The sequence below is a fragment of the Nannobrachium achirus genome, assembly GCF_963921795.1.
Source record: "Nannobrachium achirus genome assembly, chromosome: 13".
Lineage (NCBI taxonomy): Eukaryota > Metazoa > Chordata > Actinopteri > Myctophiformes > Myctophidae > Nannobrachium > Nannobrachium achirus.
Genome location: NC_137833.1, coordinates 23,473,910 through 23,488,757, shown reverse-complemented (window position 1 = coordinate 23,488,757; position 14,848 = coordinate 23,473,910). Strand labels below are relative to the sequence as shown.

At 40.8% G+C, this 14,848-nt stretch overlaps 1 protein-coding gene across 2 annotated transcripts in view; it reads left to right on the top strand.

The window, feature by feature from the left end:
• Nucleotides 1-1,733: 1,733 nt before the first annotated feature.
• Nucleotides 1,734-14,848, top strand: part of smap1 (small ArfGAP 1) — a 150,087-nt gene continuing 136,972 nt past the window's right edge. For both annotated transcript variants that reach the window (XM_080740510.1, XM_080740509.1), the window contains exon 1: nt 1,734-2,044. In XM_080740510.1, coding sequence (XP_080596636.1) covers nt 1,927-2,044 — 118 coding nt within the window. In that variant the 5' untranslated portion in view covers nt 1,734-1,926. The remainder of the gene's footprint in view (nt 2,045-14,848) is intronic.

The following is a 14,848-nucleotide window of genomic DNA, read 5'->3' as shown; positions in this document are numbered from 1 at the left end:
GCAAACCAAACCAGTGTATCGTTCCTTATTGTTGTGCCTTAAATGGTAGTGTAATGCAGTGGTTCCCAAAGTGGGGTCTGTGGACACCCAGGGGTCCTTGAGGGGGCTCCGGGGGGTCCCCAGCAAAATGATTGAAAGTTAGGACCCTTATGAGGCTGTAACTCTTGACAGTATACAAATGAAACTTCACGGGTCCATACAGACCAGGTAATTTAAACCTAAATGTTTGAAAACCACTGGTGTAATGGATTAAGATCAATGGTGTAATTTGCGACCGAAGGTCGCAGTTTATTGTGACCGAAGGTCGCAGTTTAGTATGTGAGACGGCACATGCTGACTCTGTCTGTCTGTCTGTCTGTCTGTCTGTCTGTCTCGACGTGTACACTTTTTCCGGTCTATGGGTTTGCAGCTCTGACATCAATGTGATGTCAGTGGAACCACTCTGGGTTTGCCGCTCTGACATTACGCTCTGACTTCACTGTGATGTCAGGGGAACCACACTAACAAAATCCCTTTTATGCCCATATATGGAGTTCCCTGATCATCAATATTAAGCCCATATCTAACAGGAATTCATATGGGAATGCCCATATATGGAGGCCACAACAGAATCCATAGACAGATGCATGGCCAAGACAGCCCATATCTGTGTGGCTGGTTCTACAGACAGGGATCTCCATGTATGGTCATAAAAGGGATTGTCAGATGTCATAGACATCATAGGACTTTCACATAAAGAATAACTGAGTAAGCATGTTTGGGCTCTCACAGCCTATCTCCATATACAGTACATGGATCTCCATATATGGGTACCAGGGGTCTCCATATATGGGTATCTGGTGCAATATACACTGGCCAGATCGCCAAGACATGGCGTGACCTAGTTGCTTGTCACCCTGAGGTGTCTTTACTAGTACTGTATAACTAAGTATTTTTTACTTGAGTCCTGTACTTATGTCCAATATTTGTACTTTACTGGAGTATTTCCAATTTCCAATACCTTTACTTAAAGCTCAAGCTTGTGAGTTTGTAGATCTGCTATTTTCAAAAGATTTTTATACATTTTGTGAAATGGGATATTCTGCAAAATAAGTATAGACCTACGTTCTACCTATCTAAGTAGGCTACATTTTGATCCAAATACGTTTGAACTTTTACTTGAGTAAATTTTGAATCCTAGACTTTACCTTGTAACAAACAGACAGAGTATTTCTACATTGCAGTATTGATACTTTTACAGAGTAAAACATGTCACAATGACGTCAGTACTTCTTCCACTACTGATTAAGATTGGACTCTGAGCTGAGGGCATCTGAGGTCAGTGGGTCGTGGGCTCTGGGGACTGCCCAAAACTTGCTCTAAATATGCTGGCACATAGCAGGTCACTTTTTAGTTAACATGCATTGATGACTTTTGTTAGCCGTTTAAAATAATAAAATAGGAATAAAATGTATGATTACCTATATTGCTTATATAACGCAGTGGTTTGGTGTGTTATTGGCCTATTATTATTATTATTATTTAGTACATTTTTGCATATTAATTACATTATTTAATAAAATAGGGGACGCCAGGTTTAAATTTACCACAGTAAATTACCACAGTTTACCTGAGCCGTGCAACACGAAAGCGTGGACTTGGACTTTTACTTTGAAAAGCCAGTGAGATGAACTTGAAGTGACGCAACGGTCGATGCATGGCAACCATATTCCTTTGGCAGTTTACAAAGCTGAATGCAAGCTGGCTGCTGCTGTGTGAATGATCTGCATGCATGATGATGATGTCCCTGCTTTTATAATACATGACCAAGTTTGATCCGGGCAAGGTGTCAGTGTGTTCTGTGCAGTACTCCTAACTAACCCAGCAGCCTGCTGCCGAGGCCGTGCACTGCGCACACACACATACACATACACACACTGTGGAGAGATGACGACGCGCTCAGAGAGAGAGAAAGCCCAGAAACTGAATGAGCAGCACCAGGTTATTCTGTCTAAAATGCTCAGGGAGGATGACAACAAGCACTGTGCCGACTGCGAGGCCAAAGGTGAGCAGAGACGCCACTGGTGTTTCGATTGTGTCCATTTATTGGTGTTGGGTTTTATTGGTTTGTTGTTAATAGTTAAGCTGTTGTAGCAAAGTCATTTCTGGTAGATAGTTTTTGTAAGGGTTTCTGCAGCCTTTAACATGTGTACCATATTTTCTCCTCGTCATTAATCCCCAGTATTCATTTGATAATAAAGCATAACAAATATTCTACCAGATCTAAAATATATAAACGTGTTCCACGCTAAGCATCCGCCCCCCTATTGCAAAACGGGCAAGCCTGTGGGGTCCCCAAATTCGATAGGTCACCAATGTCGGTGTAGCAGTTGTCAGTGTAGTGATAGTGAGTCTCTCGCAACGCCAGCAATGTCATGGTCAGCTTGTGTGCGTGCGGTGTGTGCGACGCTTGCGTGCGCGCGCGTGCACGATCGCATCCCTCCTGCTGCTTTAGTAGTAGTATCCAGTATCCATGCATGTCATGTCCTTGACTGTTTTATTTATGAACGGAAAACGCTGTGTGTGTGTGTGTGTGTGTGTGTGTGTGTGTGTGTGTGTGTGTGTGTGTGTGTGTGTGTGTGTGTGTGTGTGTGTGTGTGTGTGTGTGTGTGTGTGTGTGTGTGTGTGTGTGTGTGTGCTGAAATGAATGAAGCAGAGCTGTCAGCAGCATTAAACACACACACACACACACACACACACACACACACACACACACACACACACACACACACACACACACACTATTTATTACATATTTTGCTGGGAAAACAAACGCCCCCTCATCACCTGTGACCGAGATTAGAGTTTTACGTCATCATACTGTGGTGACGTGTTTTCACTACGGTTTCCTCAAGGAATATCTACAAGGAACAGACAACACCCGGAAGTTGGCACGCCGGGTGGCCACTTTTGGGTGGCGGAAGTGACGAAGTGCTCATAGACGCTAATGTTAATTTTGGGTGGCCAAAGTGTCATGGCGGCGTCCCATGGAGCCTGAAATGACGAAAATGACGTTGGTGTCCGTTCCTTCTTTGATCTTCCTTGGGTTTCCTGCGGATCACACTGTGGCGAATCTCTGTGGATTTCCTTTGATCCGTTTCTCACGTCACGTGCATCATGCCCAGTCCCATGTTATACATGGATATTACAACACCAGAGGCAGTGCCACAGATCACGTTCAACCCAGAGTCAACTCAAAGAAAGGGTCAAACTCGTTCTTCTGCTATACCACAAAAATGTGGAATGCCTTACCGAAGGCCATAAAGGAGTGTGGATCACTAGCATCCTTTAAAATTGCCCTGAAAAACCACTTACAGGCAGCAGCTGTTCGCAACTGGTAAAAACCTAGCCCAACCCTACCCTCCCCTGCCCCTTCCTTGTATATACTTACTGTTTGTTTAGACTTACTGTTTTCTTTTTTTCCCCTTTTCTTTACATATCTACTGCATAGTACTGTGTTCTATTTGTCTGTCATTCAATGTTATATGAGATACTTAAATGGTTTCCTGTTGAAATAAGCTTAGTCTTTTCATGGATCTCCTTTTAGTAGACCTTGTACCAGTGAACTGTACCGTCATGAAACTGTACATTTTCCTATGCAAACTTCTAATAAAGCCTTCAATCAATCAATCAATCAATCAATTGTTTCGCATAGAATGACGTGGCCTTCCTTCACACTGTGTTAGTTTTACACATGTTATGTCATTTTTATGTTGCCATGATTTATTATGACCTCCAGGCTCATGTGGACTCCTTCCTATGGAAGCATAAACCTGACGTAATTAAAACGAAATGGCAAATGCGAAAATTAAATTGAAATAACAGAATTGCTTTTTAATTTTCAGGAAATGCACGCATTTTTGGAGACAAAAATGAATGTAAAATGCAATGGCGTTTACATTTTCCATGTACAGGTGCTCATTCTATGACTAAATTAAAATTATAAATAAAAGATCATTTAAATTTTAATTTAAAAAAAATGACCGCTAATTTGTTGACAATATTAAAATGAAAATGCAATTTTGAAAATGAAAATGAAATAGAGAAATGCTTTTTAATCTTCAGACAATGAAAGCATTCTTTGAGACAAAAATGAATGTATAATGCAATAGCATTTCCATTTAATAAAAGGTCATTTGATTTAACATTTTCAATAAAGGCCACGCTAAATAATTGACAATATTAACTCATTCTGTGCCAATCACGTGTATACACGTGATATATTAGCGCATCCCACAGTGCCAATCACGTGTATACACGTGATTCAAAACAAACAAAAAAAAAACAAAAAAAAAAATTTTGAAATTTTTTTTTTGAATTTTTTTTTTTGGACCCCATCAAAACTAGTGAACATGATTTCAATCGCGATTTTGCATGTTTAACCCCCATACAACCCCCATACAACTCAGGTAGCAGACCTCCAAGCTCACAACAGTGTAAAACATAATGGCTATTATCTCAAGAATGCCTGAACGGATTTCCAATCGGATTTTTTTGTTTGAAAGCTGTGAACAAACTGCACAAACCCACAACAATGCAATCCAGGATTGCATTGGATTTTTTAGAGCTCATTCTTCTCTGTTTTTTTCCCATGCATGAGGTGTGCAAGGTTTAATCATGGCTAAGTTGACGAAAATAAGGCTTTTAAAATGCTTGGTAGCCAATAGCTAACTTCAAGCTAACTTCATCCTCTTCCTGTACATGCACAAAGGAAAGTGTTTAGGCAAGTCATGGCTGCAGGGCTTCTGCATATACCAGCATATCTCTATGGGATTGTCTGTGGCACACTTGGCCCCCTCTAGTGGTGAAAGGGTGGCATTAAATGAGTTAAAATGAAAAAGCTACTTTGAAAATGCAATTTAAATAAGGGTAATGCTTTTTATTTTTAAGCTAATAGATGCATCTTTTGAGACACAAATGAATGTATAATTTAATAGCATTTACATTTCATCTCCATGTGTGCTCATTCTATGACAGATTGTAAAAGCAAATGCAAATCCCATTTGCGATTTCATTTTCCAATTGTAGCTGCTGAAAACATGACAGAATTCAAATGGTCCTTTGGCTAAAGTGATGGCGCAGGAAAGTGACGTCATAGGAGTAAACCTTCAACACAGTAGGTGGCAGACAGAGACAGTGTAAAAAAAAAAGAAAAAGGTGGCAGACAGTGTACAGTGTACACGTGCAGGAATCAAGCTCACAACGCTTCCCCCCCCCCCCCCCCCCCCCCGCGACAACGACCGCCGTGACCCCCCCCCCCCCGCGACAAAGACCGCCGCGACAATCCCCCCCCCCCCCCCCCCCCCGCGCAAAATGGGGTTAACTGCTCTGCCACAGTGGTGTGGTGGAAAAAGTAGCCTACTCACATCTTGTACTTAAGTAAAAGTTGTACTCTTTTACAAGTAAAAGTCTGGAATTCAATATGTACTTGAGTAAAAGTATGAAAGTATTGGCATCAAAATGTACTTAAAGTAGCAAAAATAAAAGTACAAAATGTTTGAAAATAGCCGATCTACAAGCTCACGACGCGCGCGACGTGTTGTGAGCTTGTAGATCGGCTATTTTCAAATAGCCAAGGTATAGAATAGGGCTAAGTGCATTTATGTATGTTTTATAATTAATAATATAATGATGTATATCTGCAAAGTAACTAGTAACTAAAGTTTTCAAATACATGTAGTGGAGTAAAAGTACAATATTTGGAACCGAGATGAAGTGGAGTAGAAGTAAAAGTATTGAAAACTGGAAATACTCAGTACAAATACCTCAAAACTGTACTTGAGTACAGTAGCCTACTTAAGTAAATGTACTTAGTTACTTTACACCACTGCTCTGCCAAGTTGATATTCCATAGTTGTTGAGCTGGGCAGGGATAAATTAAATCACATGAGGCGCAGAGGTGGAAAAATGTTTGATTCTTACTTGCAATGTATCAGATAAGATCCGTCTACTATGACCATTGGATCTCCACTGGGTGAGTGTCTGTCAGTGAGTGAGTGCAGTCGCCACCTACTGTACGGGTTGGGTATGTCAAGGTTATAAGCAGGCAGCGTTGAAGGATTACTCCTATGACGTCACTTTCCTGCGCCATCACTTTAGCCAAAGGACCATTTGAATTCTGTCATGTTATGAGCGTCTACAATTTGAAAATGAAATAGCAATGTGGTTTGCGTTTGCTTTTACAATCTGTCATAGAATGAGCACACATGGAGATGAAATGTAAATGCTATTGAATTATACATTCATTTGTGTCTCAAAAGATGCATCTATTAGCTTAAAAATAAAAAGCATTCGCCTTATTTAAATTACATTTTCGAAATAGCCTTTTCATTTTAATATTGTCTATTATTTAGCGTGGCATTTTTTGAAAATGGTAAATCAAATGACCTTTTATATATACATTTAATTCTGTCATAGAATAAGCACAACTGTACATTAAATGGAAATGCTATTGCATTATACATTCATTTTTGTCTAAAAAAATGCTTTCATTGTCTGAAGATTAAAAAGCGTTTCTGTATTTCATTTTCATTTTCAAAATTGCATTTTCATTTTAATATTGTCAACAAATTAGCTGTCATTTTTTTTAAATAAAAATTCAAATGATCTTTTATTTATAATTTTAATTTAGTCATAGAATGAGCACCTGTATATGGAAAATGTAAACACCATTGCATTTTACATTCATTTTTGTCTCCAAAAATGCGTCCATTTCCTGAAAATTAAAAAGCGATTCTGTTATTTCAATTTCATTTTCGCATTTGCCATTTCATTTAAAATATGGCAGGTTTTTGCTTCCATACCTTCCAGCTTGACAGTGAACTTGTCTTTTAGAGTTGGTGTGTTTGTGTTAAAGGCATTTGCCATGTGTTCACCAAACATTAAAAAGCTTAAACCTGCAGAAATTGAACACATTTCCCTCTTGCTCTGTTTGGTGTTTTCACTGTTGATTTGGAAGTTTTTGGTCCCCATCTGTCAAAAACAGACAGTGAAACAGACACCTTCTGGAAACGTGGTACTACAGTGATGTACTCAGTACAACGACTCAGTATAAAATACGCTCAAACTTGTTTTAAATTTCACTTACTACAGATGCCGGCGTAATTTGGTTAAATGTATGAAATGCTCAGAGCCAAATGCTCCGAACTGACAGGGCTCAGGGCTATTGGATCTGACTAGTTTATCAAGTTTGTTGTTTGATAAACATTTGGAGTCCAGGCAGTGTTTGTTATCCAGAATTCCAAGTGCTCAACCCGTAGGCCTACAGGTTACTTTGTAAAGACTTGTGTATGCCACACCCCACTTATGTTACTCTTTTGTTGTGAAATGTACATGGCACGCAATGCACTACAGCGCTATTTTCTCTGTGTGATTTTTGTGTGTGCAGTGTTTAGATTGGGGTTGGATGTTTTTCGGATTACAGTGTAATGCTACACTGTTATTGGTGACAGGTGGTCAGTGATTGTGATAATAGTGCGGCTTACTATAGTATTTACTATTTATCATTGTTTTTCATGTAGGTTGTATATTAGATTTTGTTAGCTTGTGTTTGTGTGATTCTCTTGAGTGGGTTATTTGTACCATGTGATAGGAATTAGTCCTATTAATCCTTCTTAATAAGTGTGTTGGTGGGTGTTTCTGAGGTGGTGGGAGCTTGGCATATGCTGCTTACATGTACAGTGTCAGTGTTCTTGCCAAGAGAGGTGAATGTGCGGGTGAAAGTGGCAGGGTGGGAGAGATGATGGGCACGTGTGACTTCACTTGTGCAGAGAGAAAGGTGCTGCTTATCTCTTCTCTCCATGTTGTCAACCCGCCATTATTCCCTCCCACTCTCCCCATCCAGGGGCGTCACAATGAGGGAAAGGTGGGACTGAGTTACTAGGGCCCAAGGTGGAGGGGCCTTAATTATTTTATACTTTAGCTGTTGAAAAATAGCAGATAATACAAGCTCACACTCACTGCGAGCTTGTAGATCTTCTATTTTTGAAAAGTAGTGAAAATGTGTGCAAATCTATGAACATTTATTTTTTAAGCAAACATTTGTAACTAAAATTTTGCTTCTGGGGGGTCCCTGGAACGAAATATTTTGAGATGGCGATCCGTGGCCAAATACATATAATTTTGGGGGTCCTTCACATGAACGTTTGAGCACCACTGACATAGAAAGGATTTGAAATATTCAAAGACACATTTCCACGTTTAAAAAAAAATAGCAGATCTACAAGCACCGAGTGAGCTTGTATATCTGCTATTTTTCAATAGTTAAAGCACAAAATAATGTGTAACAAATAATGCATTCCCTGTCTAAATGGGTCAAACCCCCTCCCCCTATGAAGAATGTTCATGGGGGCCCCGCAGTGAATCCTTGTACCCAGGGCCCAGAATTTGGTGCGACACCCCTGTCCCCATCCCTTGTCTTTCTTCTTCTCTGTACCCAGGCTCTGCTCTCTCCACAGTGCGAGAGGAAATAACTCTGCCTGATCATTACCTTAGTACCCTCTATATAACCCAGAGTGTGACTGTGTGCCACCCATACTAATGACCTGGCTTATGCTGTTCCCTCTGCTTATTAAAAGTTTGGCAGCCATATAGTTTAAATAATATTAGGCATTTAGCTGATGCACTCATCCAGAGCACTGCAGAATAGTCTAAGCTTAAATTCCTAGAATGTGGTACACTGGTACAAGTTTAGAGAAAATTATTAATTGGTATATCTGATGAGAATCAATTTAAACAGAAAATGTATGAAATTAGACAAATAGGCCTAATGGGTTTATTGATGCATCCTGTAAAAATGTGAATGCTTGTCTTGGTTCCAGAATTAAAAGTGTAATTGACTGCTGGCTAAATGTCTGTCTGGGTTCAGATAACCTTTGTTCAACACTTACAGTACCATCACTTTGTACTTAATGACTTTAGTTTACCATAATTCCATGGTCTAAAGTAGTCTAATTGATTAATTTACTAATTAGCCTTACAAGCAGTCCTAATCCTTACACAATCTTCCTTTTATCTTAAAGGAATAGTTCACCCCCAAAATGACTTTTCTTTCCAATTGATTACTAATGCCATGGAGGCTTGAGTTCAATAATATTTTTTAGTGTTTGTCGCATTCCTGTGACAAAAAAATAATAGTATTATAGTAATCTATGGGGGTACATTTATTGTAATCAACTTATTGTCTTAGGAATGTGACAAACACTAAAACAATATTATTGGACTGATCAGGACTGCTCCCCAGGTTTAAAGAAATGTTTCAACTAAGCTGGTCCAATGTTTTATATTGTAAGATATCAATCTATAGTAAATTGTAGGAACATTTGAAGTGAACCAGGGATAGAACAGAGTGTAGTGTCACTTCTACGTTCTTTTGCAGCTCCACAAATGTAGCCTAAACAAATTTCTCTCTACAACCTGCACAGTGAACATTTTAAAGGATGAAAATACCTAGTCCTAAAAAAGAACATAGACAAACTAGAAACTAGAAAAAGTGCTCTTCCGAGCATAGGTCTCTGCCAGGTCAGGATGATGAAAAAAGATATTTTGTTCAAAACAGCCCACACGCCACACCTGCAAACTTCAGATGTCATACCTAAAAGATAATCTGTACCGATTTGCGTGATATTTAGATAACATTTGAAGGACTAATAAAGAAATCGACCTCCTGGTGGCTCTATAAAAGGCAGATTAGAAAAATGTAGGCCAGATGTTTTTCCTTGGCTTCTGGGGAGTGTGCATACAACGATTTATGCAGGTCGGTGCAGTTATAAGTCAAGACGCGACTCATCCTGTTATAGCGCACTATGTGGCTGATTTGAACATTTTCAAGTGGCATTTCTTCCTCAGCCTTATGGAAATATGCGTGCACAGTTTCACCGCACTCAGATGCTGCATTCATAATTTGCAACATTTTGTTCACAATGGTTCTCCTCTGCAAACTTTAAATGTCAATCTTAGCCAATCAGGATGGAATATGAAAAAATCTGTCTTGATCACATGACTATTATAGAGATCATGTGTGTAACGGAAGTGGTTCTATGACTGGTCTATCTGGCAGTCTGTCACACCACCACCTAGCATGCACACTACAGCGTTTTCAATCACCATTCATGTAAATGCTAAATAAAAAGTGAGAACGCAACGACACTTTGTCGCTTTCTGCTCTGATCATTACCGTGTGAACATGTCCTTCGTTTAAAAAGATGATCTGCCTCGACTGAGGTCACAGTGCCATTGCAGCTGATTCCACCGGTTTATTTCCTGTAGAAAATCAGAATCGGTATCGGGAAGGAAAAACGGGTATCGGTACATCTCTACTAAAGACAGCTAAAAGCTGTTATGCAAGAACTTTATATTGTAACATGGCACGCAATGCACTACAGCACTATTTTCTCAGTGTGATTTCTTTTGTGTGTGCAATGTTTAGAATGGTAACATTATCTTACCATACCTACGGTATGTGGTGCTGGAAAACAGGTGAACCCATGTGCAGACACAGGGGAGGAGACCGGAATAAGGTGAAAGATATTTATTGCAGATCATTGAGAAGATGGCCAGCTAGCTAGGGGAAGTTGGAGTCTGTAACAGAGGCTAGGGCAGAGGAAGCTGGTTCAGAGTGGGATCTGAGGGGAGTAAGTAACAAAGTGCAGAGCAACAGATCTGAGTCATACCAAAGACTAAAGACAATAGAAATGTTATATGCCACCCTCGGTAGCACTGTCACTTCAAGCTAGAAGGTCTTGGGTTTGATTCCCGCCGGGGGTGATGGGGGCGTGTTCCCTCCTCCCCATCCTCCCTTTGGACATTTTGAAACATATTGTCATTGAACAAATGTAGTGAAAATAGCAGATCTCCAAGCTTGTGATGTAACGCAACTCGTGGTCTATAAACTGTATAACTGCTATTCATGGAGGGTCCCTTGATAAGCTGGAACTCAGCCTGCCTCACCGCAAGAATCACATGTTCTGTCACATGCTAGCTATTTCTGGCCTAAAGGCACATACAGGCAATAGCAATAACGCAGTTCTTTTGTGAAAAGACCTATCTAAATTCAGTAAATACTGTAAGGCTGCATGTAAATGTAAAACTTTGTCAGTGTTAATTTATATAGTAAGACTACAAGATGTAACCAAATGGACCCGTAAGTGTTACATTTGCACACTCTCAGAGTTGGCCCTGCACCTGGGTGTGGCGTCTCTGTACTGACCACTGCAGTGTGGTGACTCACCTGAGCTCCTCAGCTGTAATTCCACTCCGTCTGCACAATGCCCTGTGTGTGTGTGTGTGTGTGTGTGTGTGTGTGTGTGTGTGTGTGTGTGTGTGTGTGTGTGTGTGTGTGTGTGTGTGTGTGTGTGTGTGTGTGTGTGTGTGTGTGTGTGTGTGTGTGTGTGTGTGTGTGTTTTTCTGTTTCATTATCATGATAGTATTATTGATCCTATAGCTAAGTCCCTATAGCTTCTTCTCAGTTTAGCTTCATATTTTCACCTTCCGCTCTTCACACAAACTTGTCGCTCCCATGTGATTTGAAATGCACACCACTAACAGCAAGCATGAAAGGATTTGTAGTTACTGGATTGTGTAGTACACACTGCCCTCTCTCTCTCTCTCTCTCTCTCTCTCACTCACTCACTCACTCACTCACTCACTCACTCACTCACTCACACACACACACACACACACACACACACACACACACACACACACACACACACACACACACACACACACACACACACACACACACACACACACACACACACACACACACACACACACACACACACTGTTGTTCGAATGGGCGTTGTGAACGTTGTCGGGTCGTAAGTTGTAGGGAAGCCCCGAAAGCCGACCAAACTTGCTTGGCCACCGCCAGCTACTGCCTGTCCCTTTAATGACAGACATCCACAGCCTGACATAAAAGACACACCTTGATTATGTAATGTATGTATTATATGTCTACTTGAGTGAATTTAGTACAATGGACCACAATAGAAACAAGCCCCCTGGGGGTTGCATTATTCTTTTTTTACTGTACTGCTGTACGTTTTTCAAACTTGTTCAAATACATTATTCAACTAGAAAAGAAAATTTCTAAGAAATTTTAAGCTCGCTAAGTCTGTGCAACCTTGTGTAGCGGTTGGTGTTAGTGTTTCGTTTTGAGAGGGTCGTTCCCCCTGAAAAACACGTTTTGGCATGAAACGGTTAAGTTTTGCGCGTTTGTGGTGCCCCCTATGGGTCGAAGTGGAAATGCTTTTGGGTATATGTTCAGTATAGCGCCCCCCACTTGTGGTTAAAATTTGGTGTTGACTGGATGTTTCGTTTGTGATTTATGGCTACTTCTTACAAAACGGGCTCCTCCCGCTAACTTTGGAACCCTGTTACGGAAGAACGGTATGGACTATCAAAATATCGTTTAAATATGTTTATCGCATGAGTCCATAGATCGTGTGTATTGATTTTTGTGACATTTGGAGAAAATATGTAGGAAAAGGAGCAAAAAGTGTGTTTTGAAGAAAATTCAAAATGGCGGAAAATCTATCCTGACGCAAATGGGCGTGGCCTATATGAGGAGATGCGTCATGACCCAAGGAATCCAGGGAAAAAGGAATTTTAATTTTCCGACCCACGGTTCAAGAGTTACAGGCTGAAAAGTAAAGTGGACTGTTATAGCGCCACCATGAGGCCAACTGACGAAATAATTTTTTATTTAATCCTTGATATCATTATAAATCTCCTCTCCAAGTTTTGAAACTGTAGCCCCTATGGTTTGCGAGAAAAAAAATATTGAATGTGAGTTTTTGCGATTCCCATTATAAGTCAATGGGTAAAATTAATTCACGAATAAATTAATATCAATTAAACGATACAACTTTTCTCTTAGAAAAGTAATAGTACCCCATTCCCGGCCGAGCCGCACGTTTTGATGTATATATTGCGGCGGTGGCGTAAATCGTGCGGCACTTATTACGTGCCGAACTTTGTGGCGAAACTAACTAATTAATTAATGACTTAAGTATGGCGGATTACAATAAGTGTTTTGCCATTGCATGGCAGGCACACTTAACTCATTGACTGCCACCATTAAAAGTGAACTATCAAGCTAGGTTGCCAAGCATTTCTTGATTTCTTACCATGTTTACCATTTCTTTTTAAATTCTGTCTAATGATGACTATGTCATGCCATGGCCCAGATGAAAGAGGATAACTTCTAGTTTCCACAGAAAAAATAATTATGTTTTTATCATGTACACTTCTTTAGTTATAGCCATTTGAAAACCCTTGTTTCACCAAAACCAAGCCCTCTCAGAATAACAACTGGAGAAAAATACGTTTTTGTGAATGGTCTCTTTTCAAGCAAACAACTAATTTTTTTTACTCACAGCTCTTTATTTATTACATGAGATGCTTACTTTATGATCTGAAACAAAACAATATTTTCTTACAGTGTAATGGGCACATTGTCTGTCCGTCCGTCACACGTCACACTTTTGCACGTCACATCGTATCTCCGCAACCGTTGCCCAGATCCATGCCAAATTTTGCACACACACTCCTTGCCTGCCAAACTACAACCTCCACCCATCAATTCTCACATGCCCCTCTTCTAGCGCCACCTTGAGGCCGATTCTTGCAAAACACATTTTTGGACACTGCTCCTACAAATTTTGCCCTAAAATCACGCAAATCGGTACATACTTGCTCTACACTGATGTCATCAACATGGAGCTCTCATTTAGCGCCACCTTCAGGCCAATTTTTCAAAACACATTTTTGGACACTACTCCTACAGATTTTGCCCTAAAATCACGCAAATCGCTACACAGTATGTCTACACTCATGTCATCAAAATGGATCTGTCCCATATAGCGCCACCATCAGGCCGATTTTTTCAAACACATTTTTGGACACTGCTCCTACAGAATTTGCCCTAAAATCACGCAAATCGGTACACAGTATGTCTACACTCATGTCATCAAAATGTGTCTGTCTATCATCGATGTCGAGCACCGCTTGCATGCTCATAGTCAATCTCTGCGTGGTACCGTTCGAAACAAAGCCTCCTGTGCAAAGGCACAAGACACAGATGGCAGTAGAATGAGGTCTCACTCCTTTTCTTGTGTATTTTGCTGCAGATTTAGCAGACCCTTGTAGGGTTTCTCCTTCGTGGTCTGGGCGGTATCTTTTCAGGGACATGGGCTGACCTCCTCACAGTCCGAGAATCGGGCCAGAGGGGTTGGGTGGGTCGCGGGGTGCACCAGGCTTCGACAATGGCTTCGGTGAAGCTCAAGCCAACACAAACACATCAACAACACAGCAACACCTCCCAGATGAAAGCATTGACAAATCAACACTCAAAATGTTATAAAAGTTTCAACATGAACTTACCTCAGTGTGATGAGGAGAGCGTTGGTGTAACACACACACAGAGAGAGAGAGACAGATAATTCCAGTGCCGTTTAGTGTCAGTAGATCAGTAATCCTATAGTTTCATTCGTGTAGTTTTCTTTTTCTTTTTTCGTTGTTTGTGAGCGGGTTTCATGCCCTCACCGCGGAAGCCTAAGGCCCCGGCCGGGCACAGCAAGCGCCCGACGGCTAGCCATGGTTCACCGGTCGCCTCTAGTTCTGGTTCCCGTCGCGAACCAGCCCGATCCTGCCCTGGACGCGGGCGAGGTAGAGACGGAGGAAGAAGAGGCGGCACCAAAATCAAATGATGTGTACAGGTCCGTGTCCGAGGACTTCTCCGATGCAGATGATGTCATCGGCAGCACTGGTGATGGAAGTGCTTCCATCACCAGTGCTTCTCTGTCAG